This window comes from Typha latifolia, chromosome 6 (assembly GCF_019914945.1).
Source record: "Typha latifolia isolate L0001 chromosome 6, TyphaL0001v2, whole genome shotgun sequence".
NCBI classification, from domain to species: Eukaryota; Viridiplantae; Streptophyta; class Magnoliopsida; order Poales; family Typhaceae; genus Typha; species Typha latifolia.
In genome coordinates, this window is record NC_133091.1 from 2,425,467 (window position 1) to 2,438,143 (window position 12,677).

Genomic DNA, 12,677 nt, shown 5'->3' on the forward strand with positions numbered 1-12,677 from the left:
GAAGCATGGCAGACCCACTTGGGGTAGCCCAGTAATCTTAATAGAACTTTTATGGTTGCAGAAGAAAACTAAGAGTAATTAGTGTGGGGTCGCCCTTGACACGATTTGAGAAAGGGAGAGGAGAAAAAATTAATTAAAACGAAAGTGATGGTGCCTTTGCTTGCTCCCTTATTCAAAGCTTTATGGGTCATCGAGGAGGAATTCCTGTGAAGATATGGAGCAAATCTGGTCGGATCTTGCTTTCCAAAACGCGGGATTTGGTTGTTGTTTATATATCTCTCCTTTCCCTTTCCCTTCCTCATATCTAACCGAATCCTTCTATAAACAAAGCCATTCCACTGCCTATTTCCCCACACCTCACCCCTCCTTTCTCTCTCCTTCTCTGTCTCTCTCTCTCTCTCTCTCTCTCTCTCTCTCTCTCTCTCTCTCTCTCTCTCTCTCTCTCTCTCTCTCTCTCTCTCTCTCTCTCCTTCCTGTGAGTTGCTACAATGGCGATTTCCGCAGAGACCCAGTTCCATGTTTTGGCTGTGGATGATAGCCTCCTCGATAGGAAGCTAATTGAGAGCCTTCTCAGGACCTCATCATACCAAGGTATAAATTCTGATCTAAAAATGACACCTTTTTTTTTTTCTAGTTTTGATTTCTTCACTGGTCTTATGTTCTAACTTATCTATTGGGGTAGTTACTACTGTGGATTCTGGGAGCAAGGCTTTGGAGTTTCTTGGTCTACAGGATGAGAAAGCAAGCCCACTTTCTTCTTCTTCTTCTTCTCCTCAAGATCAGCAGGTAAATTTGTTATTGAGTTCTCTAACTTGGAATAGTTGGGTGAATTGTGAGAAGGTGTTTATTGATGAATTGTGTTGGTTTTGTTTCTCTCTGGGTCTCAGGATATTGCGGTGAATTTGATTATTACTGACTATTGCATGCCTGGAATGACTGGGTATGATCTCCTCAAAAAGATTAAGGTACAAACTACTACTTTTTAAAAGAAAAATTGGCATTGCTTTCATGGTTGTTCTTTAGAGGAAATCTTATTGGATTGTTTTATTTCTGAATTAGGAATCATCATCTCTTAAAGACATCCCTGTGGTGATCATGTCGTCTGAGAATGTCCCTTCCAGGATCAACAGGTGAATTTTGATTTGATGGACCACCCACAAAAGTTCTCTTAAATTTATTTTTATAGAGATAGTTTTGTCTCATGATTGTGTTAACTTTTTTTTTCCTCAAACAGATGCTTGGAAGAAGGGGCAGATGAATTCTTTCTTAAGCCTGTACAGCTCTCAGATGTGAATAGACTCAAACCCCACATAATGAAGAGCAGATCTAAGGAGCAACTGATGCAAAGCAACAACAACAGCACTGGAAGCAAGAGAAAGGCAACAGAGGATGAGATTTGTTATCAAAGAACAAGGCCAAGATATATCAACAGTGTCACAGTGCTGTGATACTTTAAAAAAAAAGTTTTGTTTATTTATATTCCACTTCCTTTCTAATTTTGTACTGATAGTTTCTTTACTATCTGCTACTTTTCTTAATTTGGATAAAGATATAGGGAAGCATGAGAATCATATAAATGCGAATTTTCATCAGAATCCAATTTTGTTGTGCTAAGCAATCAAGAGGGAAAGATTTGCCTGTAAATATAGCAATTGAGGAATGAACATTGTACTGAGAGAATTGCTTTTGGGAAAAGCAGATGCTTTGCTATTTCAATTCTAATTTTATATTTTCTTTCCTAGGCTATCACAATAAAAAGTGGTTGTTGCTTTTATTTCTATATAGTTTCTAAGGAAAAGAAAACTTGGTATAGAAATCAAATCTCCTTTTAAATCAAATTTACTTGTAAACTAATAGCTATATTTGATATCCAAATTAGCTCACAAGCAAAGGCTTTGAAGTAGAAGTGGTCCAAGGTTATGATTGCCTCGAATCCAAAATGGCCGACATCGAATTCCACCATAAAGATTTGACTTGGGACATAGCACAGTGTTTGAAGGTATCAAACAATTTGAAGAGACAGTGAAGGGTGAGATCAAGTTGTTGGCTATCATCAAGTTTTGGAATAGTTGCAGGCCTATTTGAAGGGCATCAATCAATTTGTCCACTCCTTGCTTGGATTAAAATCAATGTGGTCCTCTTTGAAGTTTGAAGGGAACAAATATATTAGGTAAAATTTAGAGAACTTTCATTTAATACTACTTAACCTCTTTGTAGTTCTAATAGATATGCAACTGATATGAAATAAATGTAACACTAGAGAATTTTCGACAAAAGAATAAATCTATTTTTATTCTGTTTGTTGTGAAATAAAAAGAGCATCTTAGATTTATCTTTTCAAATCATGAATGTAAAAGTTCAAGAAGACAACTTAAATTGTAGTAGCTCAACTATAAGGAAGTATCAGTTAGTTGGTTTAGGAGGGAGAGTGTAAACTCCAAGAGAAGGCATAACAACAGACCCAACCCACAACCTTCCATTCTCTTCATCTACTTCACTAATGAAGCTTAGCTTCCTCCCAGCAGAGCCTTCCAGTACTTCCAAAACCTCACCCTCTTCACTAAACCTCAGTGCCATCACCTGTGAGTGTGAACCAAATCCACTCAACAAAGATGACACTCTTTGGATTAGCCCAAGTGGTACTCTAAGCAGCACTTGTCTTAGCCAAGGAAGAGAGAGAGACCATTCCACAAGCTTCCCTCTCTTGGAGTGGATTGCCACCCAGAACCCTCCTCTTGGGCTTCTCTTGATGTTGTCTGGAAACCCTGGGAGCTGGGCAATTACCTCAAAAGTTGAGGCTTTTGGGGGCTGAAGCCAGTACTTCAGGATTCTGCAAGTGGTGGTCTCTGCAATTAGGAGGAAAGAGCCATCTTTACTAAGTGCTACCCCATTGGGGAAGGACATGGCATCCAGGAGGACTTGGACTTCTTTGCTGGTTGGGTCAAACTTCAACAGCCTCCCAGTTTTGTCACCTGATATGACTGCTGTCAAGAATTGCCTGAAGGAAAAAAAATGGGAGAGAGAAAAAATAAAAATTGTGATAAAAATTAATGAATCAAGCTTGTCTCAGTTATAAAAGACTGTCAGGCTGATTGATAAAGCTCGAGCCAGGTTGATTATTTTGACAGCCCAGCCCTTGACTCATCCCACTGTTGTCTCTAAGAATAAATATTTCATTCTAGGAGATGATAAATATATTGAAGAGATATATATTTTTATTATTTAAAAAATTAATTTATATTATTTTAGATACATCAAAAAACTTATCTAATATTTTACTATTTTATCTATAATGAGGATCTTCAAATTTGACATTTAATTTATTAAATATGATAAAAAGAATAATAATTAGTTAAGCGCTTAAATTGAAAGTATAATATAGTTTTATACAATCGAGCCAAATCAAACATAAGTAAAATATAATTAACTCTAAAATATATGTTAAGAATGAGATAACATTTTTTTTTCTCCATTCTAGAAGTCTTACCTAAAGCATTATTTAGTGCTTTGGTGGACCTACCACCACCTTCTTAAAACAAAAAGAAAGAAGTTAATAGAAAGGCATGCAATCTAGTGCTCTTTTTTAGTAGACAAAGAGATTTGGATATAAGATATTGTTTGTATACCTTCTTTGGTAGAATGTGCTGCTATCTGTGAAGTAGATTACTCCACTATCCTGATCAATATCCAAGCTATTGGTGAAGGAGAATGGAATGCCTTGCGCTTGTGTTGCAATTGGTATTGTGGCATTCTCCTTCGGCTTCACTAATAGAAGCCCCAGGTATGCATCTGCAACAAAGAGTTCTCCAGTCTTCTCATTAAATTTGAGGCCCAATGGACGACCACACTCATGCTCTAGGTTTGGGTTTTTAGAGCCTCTGCATTTATCCAACCTGGACAAATAAGCCACATAGTTCATCAGCATTTTTAAAAAAGGAAAACCACAAATTAATTGACAATATCATTTATATATCAACAACAAAATAAAAACTTACCGTTTGTTTTTGTTATGAGTATTTATAGATTATGATTCAACCCCCTCCATTTTATTTTTATTGCCTCAAAAATACTATGTGTTACTTTTCTTAATCGAAGATTACTATATACCGAATGTTTGAAGTTAGTTTGAAGGTGAGTTAAACATTTTTTATGAGATCGGCACGGAATGCTAACACATTCAGACGTGCAAAATGTCGTCGAACGCATCAGCAGATCAAAGATGAATTTCAACTTGCTTTTCTTTTTGGAAACATATATACAAGAGATTTCTAAGGATTGACATGAATTTAAAGGCTATAGAGCACTTTTATTGAAAATATGAGAGGACCTTAAAGAACAGAAGAGTATTTTATACGTATTTGATCATGACCAAGTTTACTATGTTACAGACTGTGTTTACTTTTGCCTCGATGGTCAATGAGGCGGCTCTTGAACCTCGAGAATTATTGAGGTTGGTATCAAGCACAGAAAATGATGTATTGAAAGGGATCAAAGAAATCATTTTAGAGATAATTGTAGGCATCACTAGTTTTCATAGTACTTGGTTTGATCTAAGAGAAAAAATTCGTGATACTTTAGCCTTAGTTAATAAGCAGTTTTTTAAACGTAAAATGTTCTTGTATTTGTGTATGCTTTTGTGTATTATATTTGATTTTTCAAATGAGTTTTAATTTGAGAAACATCATCTAGATTGATATTAAAATTTTCAGTGACAATGAAGGCAAAACATCAGGGTCAAATGATAAAAACTATAGGGTGCAAATTATAGATTTTAGTGAAGCAATGCTTGTTTCATAGAGATGAATTTCCTAAAGAGAAGAAAGTTGCATCCTCTGAAAAAGAAATAGAAACTAAAAGGAGGTTTAACTTGACCTCCATGTTTATAATGGCATTGCCAAGAAGAAGAAGAGAAGAAGAAGAGAAGAAGTAGTAGAAGAAGAAGAAGAAGAAGAAGAAAACAAATTCATTTCTTGCAACTATAGCATGTGGCAGTCTTCAATTTATCAAATTAGTTTAAAAGTTGGTGCAACTTGAACTGATGCATGTGACATTCAAGGGCTGCTAATTAAATATGAAATATTGTGGATAGAGGAATTTTTTTTCTTTCTTTTGTTAATATAGAGGAAGTTAAGCCTAAGAAAAAAAAATTCCCATCCTATTACTAAAAGAAGAAGAAAAATTCATTTAAAACAATGTCATATCTCTGGAGCTTTTACAATTTAATTACATTTAATTTTTTAATTTAACATTTAAAATTGAGTGCATGTATTTTCTATAAGTGATGATGTATATTCTATTATAATAAAGTGCATAATAGAACCCATTGTTATAAATAATGGGTTAGCTGTCATAAACTAGCCATGTGTTAGTTGAGCTGATCCATGCTTGAAGTCCATCTCAAGTAGATGGGAGTAATTAATTACTTCCATTATACCAATAAATCATGCTCAAGCAAGTTAAAAGGGCTCATTTTGTATCAGTATTAACTTAAATCTCAATGACAAGAAATACTCATTTAATTGCCCATGCACAAGTTTATAACTCATTTAATAAATATGAAAATAAATATTCTTGTCATGATGTAATTTAATAGGATTTTTTTAATGAATAAATAATTTAATAGTGATTGATCACCAACATATCACTTTCTAAGGACCACATCAACAGCTCAAAAAATGGATGATTCCTTGCAACACAATTCCTTTTACCTTTTCTTTTGAGTGTTCTAAAATGTAAACGTAGTTACTAAATGTACATGGCCTATATATTTACTGCCCTCTAGATAATTTCATAAGATATTGTTTGGCCAAGAAGTCAAGATCATGAGAAGCATATAAAACTCATCAAGACTATTAGAGGGAGAGACTTTAGATGTATCAAAGACTTTCTTTTATGGTGACCACATTAGTTTATATATATATAGGAGATCTATAGATTAGTATCACGAGGTGATATATATGTCTACCTAACAATATTTTTAAATGCAATCGTACATCCCCATGATATTTGATATCTAAGTTATGGGAAATTCCAACGTCCAATTTAATTTAGGGTTTTCATTGGCATGTATATATACTCCTAAAACGCTTTCAATAATCTTCTGAATTTTGTATTTGCATGCATATATACCCTTCAAAATCTGGCCTATTTTTGTATAGATATCATTCTAGTTGCATTTCGATAATTATATGTTAAAAGATGAAAAGATATATATATATTTATATATATACCCTTAATTAAGAGTAATAGATACAAAAAAGAAATCAAGCTATTCTTATCTTTTTACTCTTAAATAGATGAAAAAGTGCCTTCTAGTAATTATATTTTTAAGAGACATGCCATCAAGCTTTGTGCAACTTATGAAACATAGTTTCTTGTAAAACTTTTGAGATCTATTCTTTCCTATCATGTATCAATGAACACTCTCTCTCTCTCTCTCTCTCTATATATATATATATATAGAGAGAGAGAGAGAGAGAGAGAGAGAGAGAGAGAGAGACTCACAAATGAGGAGTAGATGAAGCAAACTCGATCCATCTATCTTCTATCTCTTGCCACTTCAATATACGGCCATCGGATACGCCGGTATATGGCCCTTCTCCGTTCCCGTCGAAGGCGAAGCTCTCCGGGCCGTTGACGCCATCGAGTGATATAATCTCGAGCTCGTCGTCCTTCAGACGGGAGACCTCGAAATTGCGACGAGAATCCAATGATAAGATCACTGAAACAACTACTATGGCAGTAGCAACCAATACTAATTTGGTGTTCATGAGAGAGGGAAAGAGAGAGAAAGAGAGACAAAAGATTGATATATCTCTATATGGTGTAGGATATATCCAATATTTAAAAAGACGTAACACCTAACAAGATGTCTATATCATCATATGAACGGTATGTTTAAGATAAACATACCTTCACGTCAAGCTAATTAGTATTTGTTAATCTAATCTTTGGGCCACCTATATCTACAATCCACATCAAAACATCTTTTAAGAAAAGGGATGAAACTGATCGATTTAGATAACATTTATGAGGAGGGAAAGCAGAGTTTGTGATGGATTGAGGATACCAGGATTGTATTGACAATCGTCGAAGGAGTTTTTGGTCATTTCGTGCCCCTGGATTTGCTTACCTAATCAACATATTAAGCTCTTAATTATTTCCAAGTGTGTTGTGACATGCTGGCATGATTAATATGAACAACGTTAGGAATCCTTATCGGAGTTTTATGAAGAAAGAGACTGTTATCTAAGCTCTTTTACGTGGGTTTGCATATATTGGTTGCGATCCTATTTTGGTGTGACAGCATTAATGGAATGAAGCAAGATTCTCTTGTACGATAATTAGGTTTTGTGCTAAAGTGGCAAAAGAATTTTTGTTAGTTTTCTCGTAAATTTTATTTATCAAAATAGATTATATTTAATACTTAAATGAGTCTATAAATGCTAAATTAATCAGCATTTTACTTTTAAAACAAACGGCCTATAAGTTTAGCTTTATCCTGTCAAACAAAATGTTGAAATATTTTTTTCTCAAGGACTCACCTGTTCATTGCAATCAACCATCTAAATGGTGATGCTGCATATTATGATACAAATCTAATATTACAAAAAATAGTAGAGGTTATAAACAATAACTGGATGTCTTGTATAGTGCATTTATGTTTCAGAAAAATATACACCAAAGGAAAGAAGATAGCATTACAGAGCTAGTACGATTTCGAAATTCAGTCAAAACTCTTCTATACATTTCTCTGTTAACATCAAATAATGAAACCTCAGAATTTCATTACCTCCTGAGGGAAAAAAAAAATGGTTACAAAAAGATAAGTGTTTGGTCTGCAGAACCTGATAGAATCATATGCAGTTCTTAGTCAGCTTGACATTGCCAGTAAATTCACTGTGTACTATGAATAATTATATAAAGGATCACTATAATAGCTGTCGAAAATGTAACAAATCTATGGATAAGTAACAGTAAGAGAAGTATGTTGGATTGTGTGCCGAGCAATTCCAGTAACTTCAGAGAGATCCTTCGATGGCGACGAAAATGTTTCTGGCAACTGCTTCCAGAGTGATCAATGGGGTAATCTACAAAAGATGTGAAGCTGAACAAAAAATGAAATCATCACTTGTCGAGATGCAATTTATTTTCAACATAGATCTGTTAGTGGAACACTCAAGTCATGGGAACAATGAAGTCATGCATCTTCTGTATAAACTCTGTAAATAAAGTCACGAAACCGCTTTGAGTATTGCTTTGGATCAACAGCTGATATTGAGGTTGGGTCATACTGGATAGACTTGTATGCATGTTCAAGCTTCTTGCTGATGTCGTAATCTTGCAGGATATCAATGATTCCAAAGAACAACACGACATCATAAAACTCCCCTGTGGGTTCCCCAATCAGCAAAGATTCTCCGTCGCCTCTTACTATCTGTTCAACCCTAGCTGGCATGTTCACACCTAGTTTGATCGTCGCCCATCTGCATAACTCACACATGACAACTTTAGAAAGAGAAGTAAACTTAGATATATAGAACTGCAGAATGAACTTATTGAACAACCAAATCAACTAAACTAGGGAGATTCAAAGTGGGCTGTGAGTTATATATGGCAAAGCACCATAAATTGTTTAACTTGGATTATTTGCCATAGCATGAGAGACGGGATCCATTGATTTGGTCTTAGAATTATTTGCTAGTTTCAAATGGAATCAACAAAATGAGACACCCTATTTTATTGACCACATGTGTTTTCCTATACATTATATGCAAACAAAATGACCGTAGTTAATAAGCTTCTAGTTGTACATTCATCCTTTGCAGCAATTTTGGATCAAAGCACCCTTCACTGGAGCTATTTAAAGATGATTATGTATGACGAGATCTACACATGCAACAATCAGGATTTATCTGTTCAAACTCAAAATGATATACGATCTGACTCATATTGTGAATTTCTGGCCATCATGATCATATGATTCCTAAATAGTTTTCACGAAATTGAGAATAGCAAAACTACATCTGGATAAACAATCAGCAGACTGGCCATTTTCTTCATCCATACCGTGTAGGATCACAAAGAAATTGGTCCATGTCTGCCCGAGGAAAGCAGGGAGTTCCTTCAATTACGCTATCAAAATCACCACTACCTGTGGTCCAAAAAAGGAACCTTTTAACCTCACAGCTGAAACAATAATACACATATTTCAAGAACTGCTCAAGTTTGAGAATAACCATCAGCGGCTAGCACATCTTGGCATGCATCACTAAAATGGACCCCCACCAGAAGACTGTAATCCATAATCCTCTCCTGCTCCAGAAACTCACAATCTCTATCCACTTGTCTGAAAAAATAATCCAGGCCCAATATCAGAGTTTAATTCCAAATTGCCCAATTTTGGGCAAAAGTTCCAAAACAATTACCTGCAGAACTCTTGAAACCAAGATCTCTGTAACCGGAAAATAAAATTGAGATCGAGATCTTTCAATGTAGTGGTCTCATCGATTTCTGCTTCAGGTTTATCAGTAATACGACCATGGGAGGATCCCTTGAGGTCAAAACGACGATGGATCGGATACTCAGAGCAAAAAAGATTCCCCATTATTACAAAGCGCACCTGCATTAAGTTTCAAGAGAGATGATGAACACCTCAATATTAATGAACTCTAGGCCATCTCATTGCTGGCTTGAGAATTTGCATCCTGTTCTAACCTTTCTCTGAGCAGCGCCAGTCAATTTGACACAGTGCAGGCCGAAGAATTTTGTAACTAGAGTGTTCTCAAATGCTCGGACATGGTTGTAGTAGGCTGGAAGCATCCTGAGAAGCACCTGTTCGATGGGAAGTGACATCAAGTTAAATCACGAATTGTTGGATCTCTTCTAACTTTGATTTGCATTCTGCTGCATGCCATTAATTCCAAAATACCACATTTACCTCTATAGAATTGATGACAATTTATGATTTTACAATAGAATTTCATATAGGACAAAATATTTGATAAGATATAGTGGCATGTGTAATAGTTTGCACATTTATAGCAGCAATTTTTATACTAACTAAAGATTTTAAGGATGAATAGATAACTCCCGTCTAATATATAACAACAACACATCAACCGAGTAAAGTGCACTTACTTTTACTTCTGATTTCTTCACTGTCTTTATCATGTACTTATCATCGTTTGTTAGGTAAAAGAAACTCCCACTCTTTCCAGGTGAGGAGAGTTCCCGAAGGGCGTCATTCCCGCAGATAGAAATCATATAATCTCCGGGGTCAACCTTGAAGAGCTTGCGGAGAGTCCTGAAAAACCCCACCATTTACAGAGATGGATTCATTGTGTTAGGAAACAAAGAAAGATTTACATGCCCAAATTCGGAACAAAGAACACAGTTCCTAGTATCTATCTTATGAGCAGACCTGAAGACCAGTGGACAATAGTCCTTCCATCTAAAATCACAAGATTGGTGTGGAGGTGTTTGCTTGCTTCCTTCAGGAGGGAACTTTGTCCACACCTTCTCCTTAGGGTCAAATGCTGATGCTTTGAGATCAAGGGATGTGGGAGCAGATTGCTTTCCTACTGCATGCCTATTCAAAAGGAACAGAAATCAAACAACGGAGATGTAATTAACAATTAGTATAGATGAAGATATGAATTCAAATAAAAATATTTGTTGGGCATAAAGATCCATATCACAATTATCACTATAAATTCTTCAAAAGATCACTACGTCATTTGGTTCTTTCAAAAAAGCCATCTCGTCAGTTGAATCTAACATTCTAAACTTTAGGCAAGATGTTTTAGATGCTACCAAGAAGGAGAAGTACATTACCTGATTCCAAGCTGGAGATTGAGCATGAGATCATAGTTCTTATGCCCCTTAGATATGGTCTCCCCCTGCTTCTTGATCTCCCTGATTGACCACCGCATCGGCTGCGGCGACCTCGCCGTCGTCACCCTCCCATCCTCATCCAGCACACCCTCTCCCACCACATTTCCTTCCTCCCCATTTCCATCCAATTCCAAGACCCCCCCATCACCAGCATCAATTAGACTCTCCACGTGCCCATTCGACTTCCGGAAGACATCCATCGACGCCCGGCTCTTCCTCCGGCGGGAGTAGGACGCCTTCCCCGACCTCCACACCGCTTGCTTCTGCAAGAACTCGGCCTCCACCCCCGACCAATTCAACGTCTTCTGGGACGGGAGGATCGATACCGTTTCGCTCTGGGACACCCGGCAGTCCCCCAGCCCGGCGAGGAACGCGTCGTGGGGGTCCCTCGCCGTCGGCGACGCCGCCGACGCCGAGGGGTAGTAGACGCCCTTTTGCTGCAAGACGCCGTTTTCTTTGCTCCAACAGCCCATGTACAAGCTCCCGTCCGCCCACCAGAAGTTGCCGTTTCCCTTGGGAAGACCGTCCTCCCATCCCCCTTCGTATTTGTTGCCGTTGGCCCAAATCAGGGATCCGCGGCCGTGGCTTACCCCTGTCCGCCATTGCCCGACGTACTCGTTCCCATTCTTCCATGCATATCTGTTAGTAGCCTAAAATGTTATAGGAGAGGACTCGAGGAGAGATGAGAAAGTCACGGGAGATAACGATTTTTTTGTTATTATATATAGAAATTATATTAAAATGGTACGTGAGCAAGAGGTAGAGATTTGAGTTCCTGAGCATATAAATTAAAATGTCTCTAAAGCACCGTGATAAATGTTGGTAGAGAAGATTGGTGAGTTAACAATCGTACCGGCCCTGGCCGTCCTGGAGTCCGGCGCGCCACTCGCCGTCGTAGTAGTCTCCATTGGCGAAGGACTTGACGCCGAGGCCGTGCTTAAGGTTCATGGACCACTCGCCGCGGTAGGTGTCGCCGAGGGAGCCGGTGTAGGTGCCGTACCCATCCATGAACCCGTTCTTGAACTCGCCCTCGTAGGTGGCGCCGGACGGCCACGAGAACTTCCCCTTACCCATGGTCTTCCCGTTGAGCCACTCGCCCTCGTACATGCACCCATCCGTCCAGAGGTACTTCCCGACGCCGTGGGGGAGGCTGCGCAGCCATTGCCCGGTGTAGAAGTCGCCGTTCGCGAGGAGCCGCTCCGCGTGGTAGACTTCGTCCTCGGAGTTGGGATTGGGGTTGGTGTCGTCCAACATTATAACATGACAATGGCTATAATATGCGTGGATTCATTTGTTTGAGATGGATGCATGCAAGATGTTTGATTCTTCTTCTTCTTCTTCTTCTTCTTCTGTGAGGTGGTCATGGTGGTGGGAGAATGGTTTGAGGTGGAAGTGAGAGTTTCTTGGGTCCCGAGGAAGGCGGTGGCGCCCAACACTTGTAGGCGAGAGGGAGGTGGAGACTTCTCGGTCTCTTGCTGGAGAATAGGAGGAGAGGAGGTGTTATTCTTAGTCGTTGCTCGCGGACAGAGGCAAGGGGACAAAAAGGAAGGACTGGAAATTTGAAGATAGCACCCCCTGTCGTTCGTTACATTTGTAGTAAAATATCTTATTTCATATGTAAAAGGCAGGGTCTGAATTGCAAATATTGAGAGTGTTTGTCACTGCAGTCTGCAGGGAATGTGATGTGAGGATGAAACCGGAAAATCACATAAATATTTCAGTCAGGTCTTCTTCTTTGATGTCTCCTTGGGCAGTGTAGTGTTTCTCTGCGTTGAAACAGA

At 38.0% G+C, this 12,677-nt stretch overlaps 3 protein-coding genes across 3 annotated transcripts; 1 reads left to right on the forward strand and 2 right to left on the reverse strand.

The window, feature by feature from the left end:
• The first annotated feature begins 140 nt into the window (after positions 1-140).
• LOC140790788 (two-component response regulator ORR10-like) lies at positions 141-1,695 on the forward strand. The gene is made up of 5 exons (XM_073141049.1): positions 141-591; positions 683-786; positions 888-965; positions 1,060-1,130; positions 1,235-1,695. Exons 1-5 carry the CDS (start codon positions 489-491, stop codon positions 1,446-1,448), a joined length of 570 nt encoding a protein of 189 aa, XP_072997150.1. The 5' UTR covers positions 141-488; the 3' UTR covers positions 1,449-1,695.
• Positions 1,696-2,264: 569 nt separating this feature from the next.
• Positions 2,265-6,859, reverse strand: LOC140790785 (protein STRICTOSIDINE SYNTHASE-LIKE 10). Its single transcript, XM_073141043.1, has 3 exons — positions 6,505-6,859; positions 3,627-3,893; positions 2,265-2,998 (listed from the first exon to the last, which is right to left on the reverse strand). Exons 1-3 carry the CDS (start codon positions 6,768-6,770, stop codon positions 2,404-2,406), a joined length of 1,128 nt encoding a protein of 375 aa, XP_072997144.1. The 5' UTR covers positions 6,771-6,859; the 3' UTR covers positions 2,265-2,403.
• A 764-nt stretch (positions 6,860-7,623) lies between these two features.
• On the reverse strand, positions 7,624-12,373 carry LOC140790182 (phosphatidylinositol 4-phosphate 5-kinase 6-like). Its single transcript, XM_073140145.1, has 9 exons — positions 11,750-12,373; positions 10,837-11,535; positions 10,424-10,591; positions 10,141-10,306; positions 9,718-9,834; positions 9,429-9,622; positions 9,240-9,349; positions 9,070-9,154; positions 7,624-8,486 (listed from the first exon to the last, which is right to left on the reverse strand). The coding sequence occupies exons 1-9, from the start codon at positions 12,148-12,150 to the stop codon at positions 8,201-8,203; spliced, it is 2,226 nt and encodes a 741-aa protein (XP_072996246.1). The 5' UTR covers positions 12,151-12,373; the 3' UTR covers positions 7,624-8,200.
• Between the last annotated feature and the right edge of the window lie 304 nt (positions 12,374-12,677).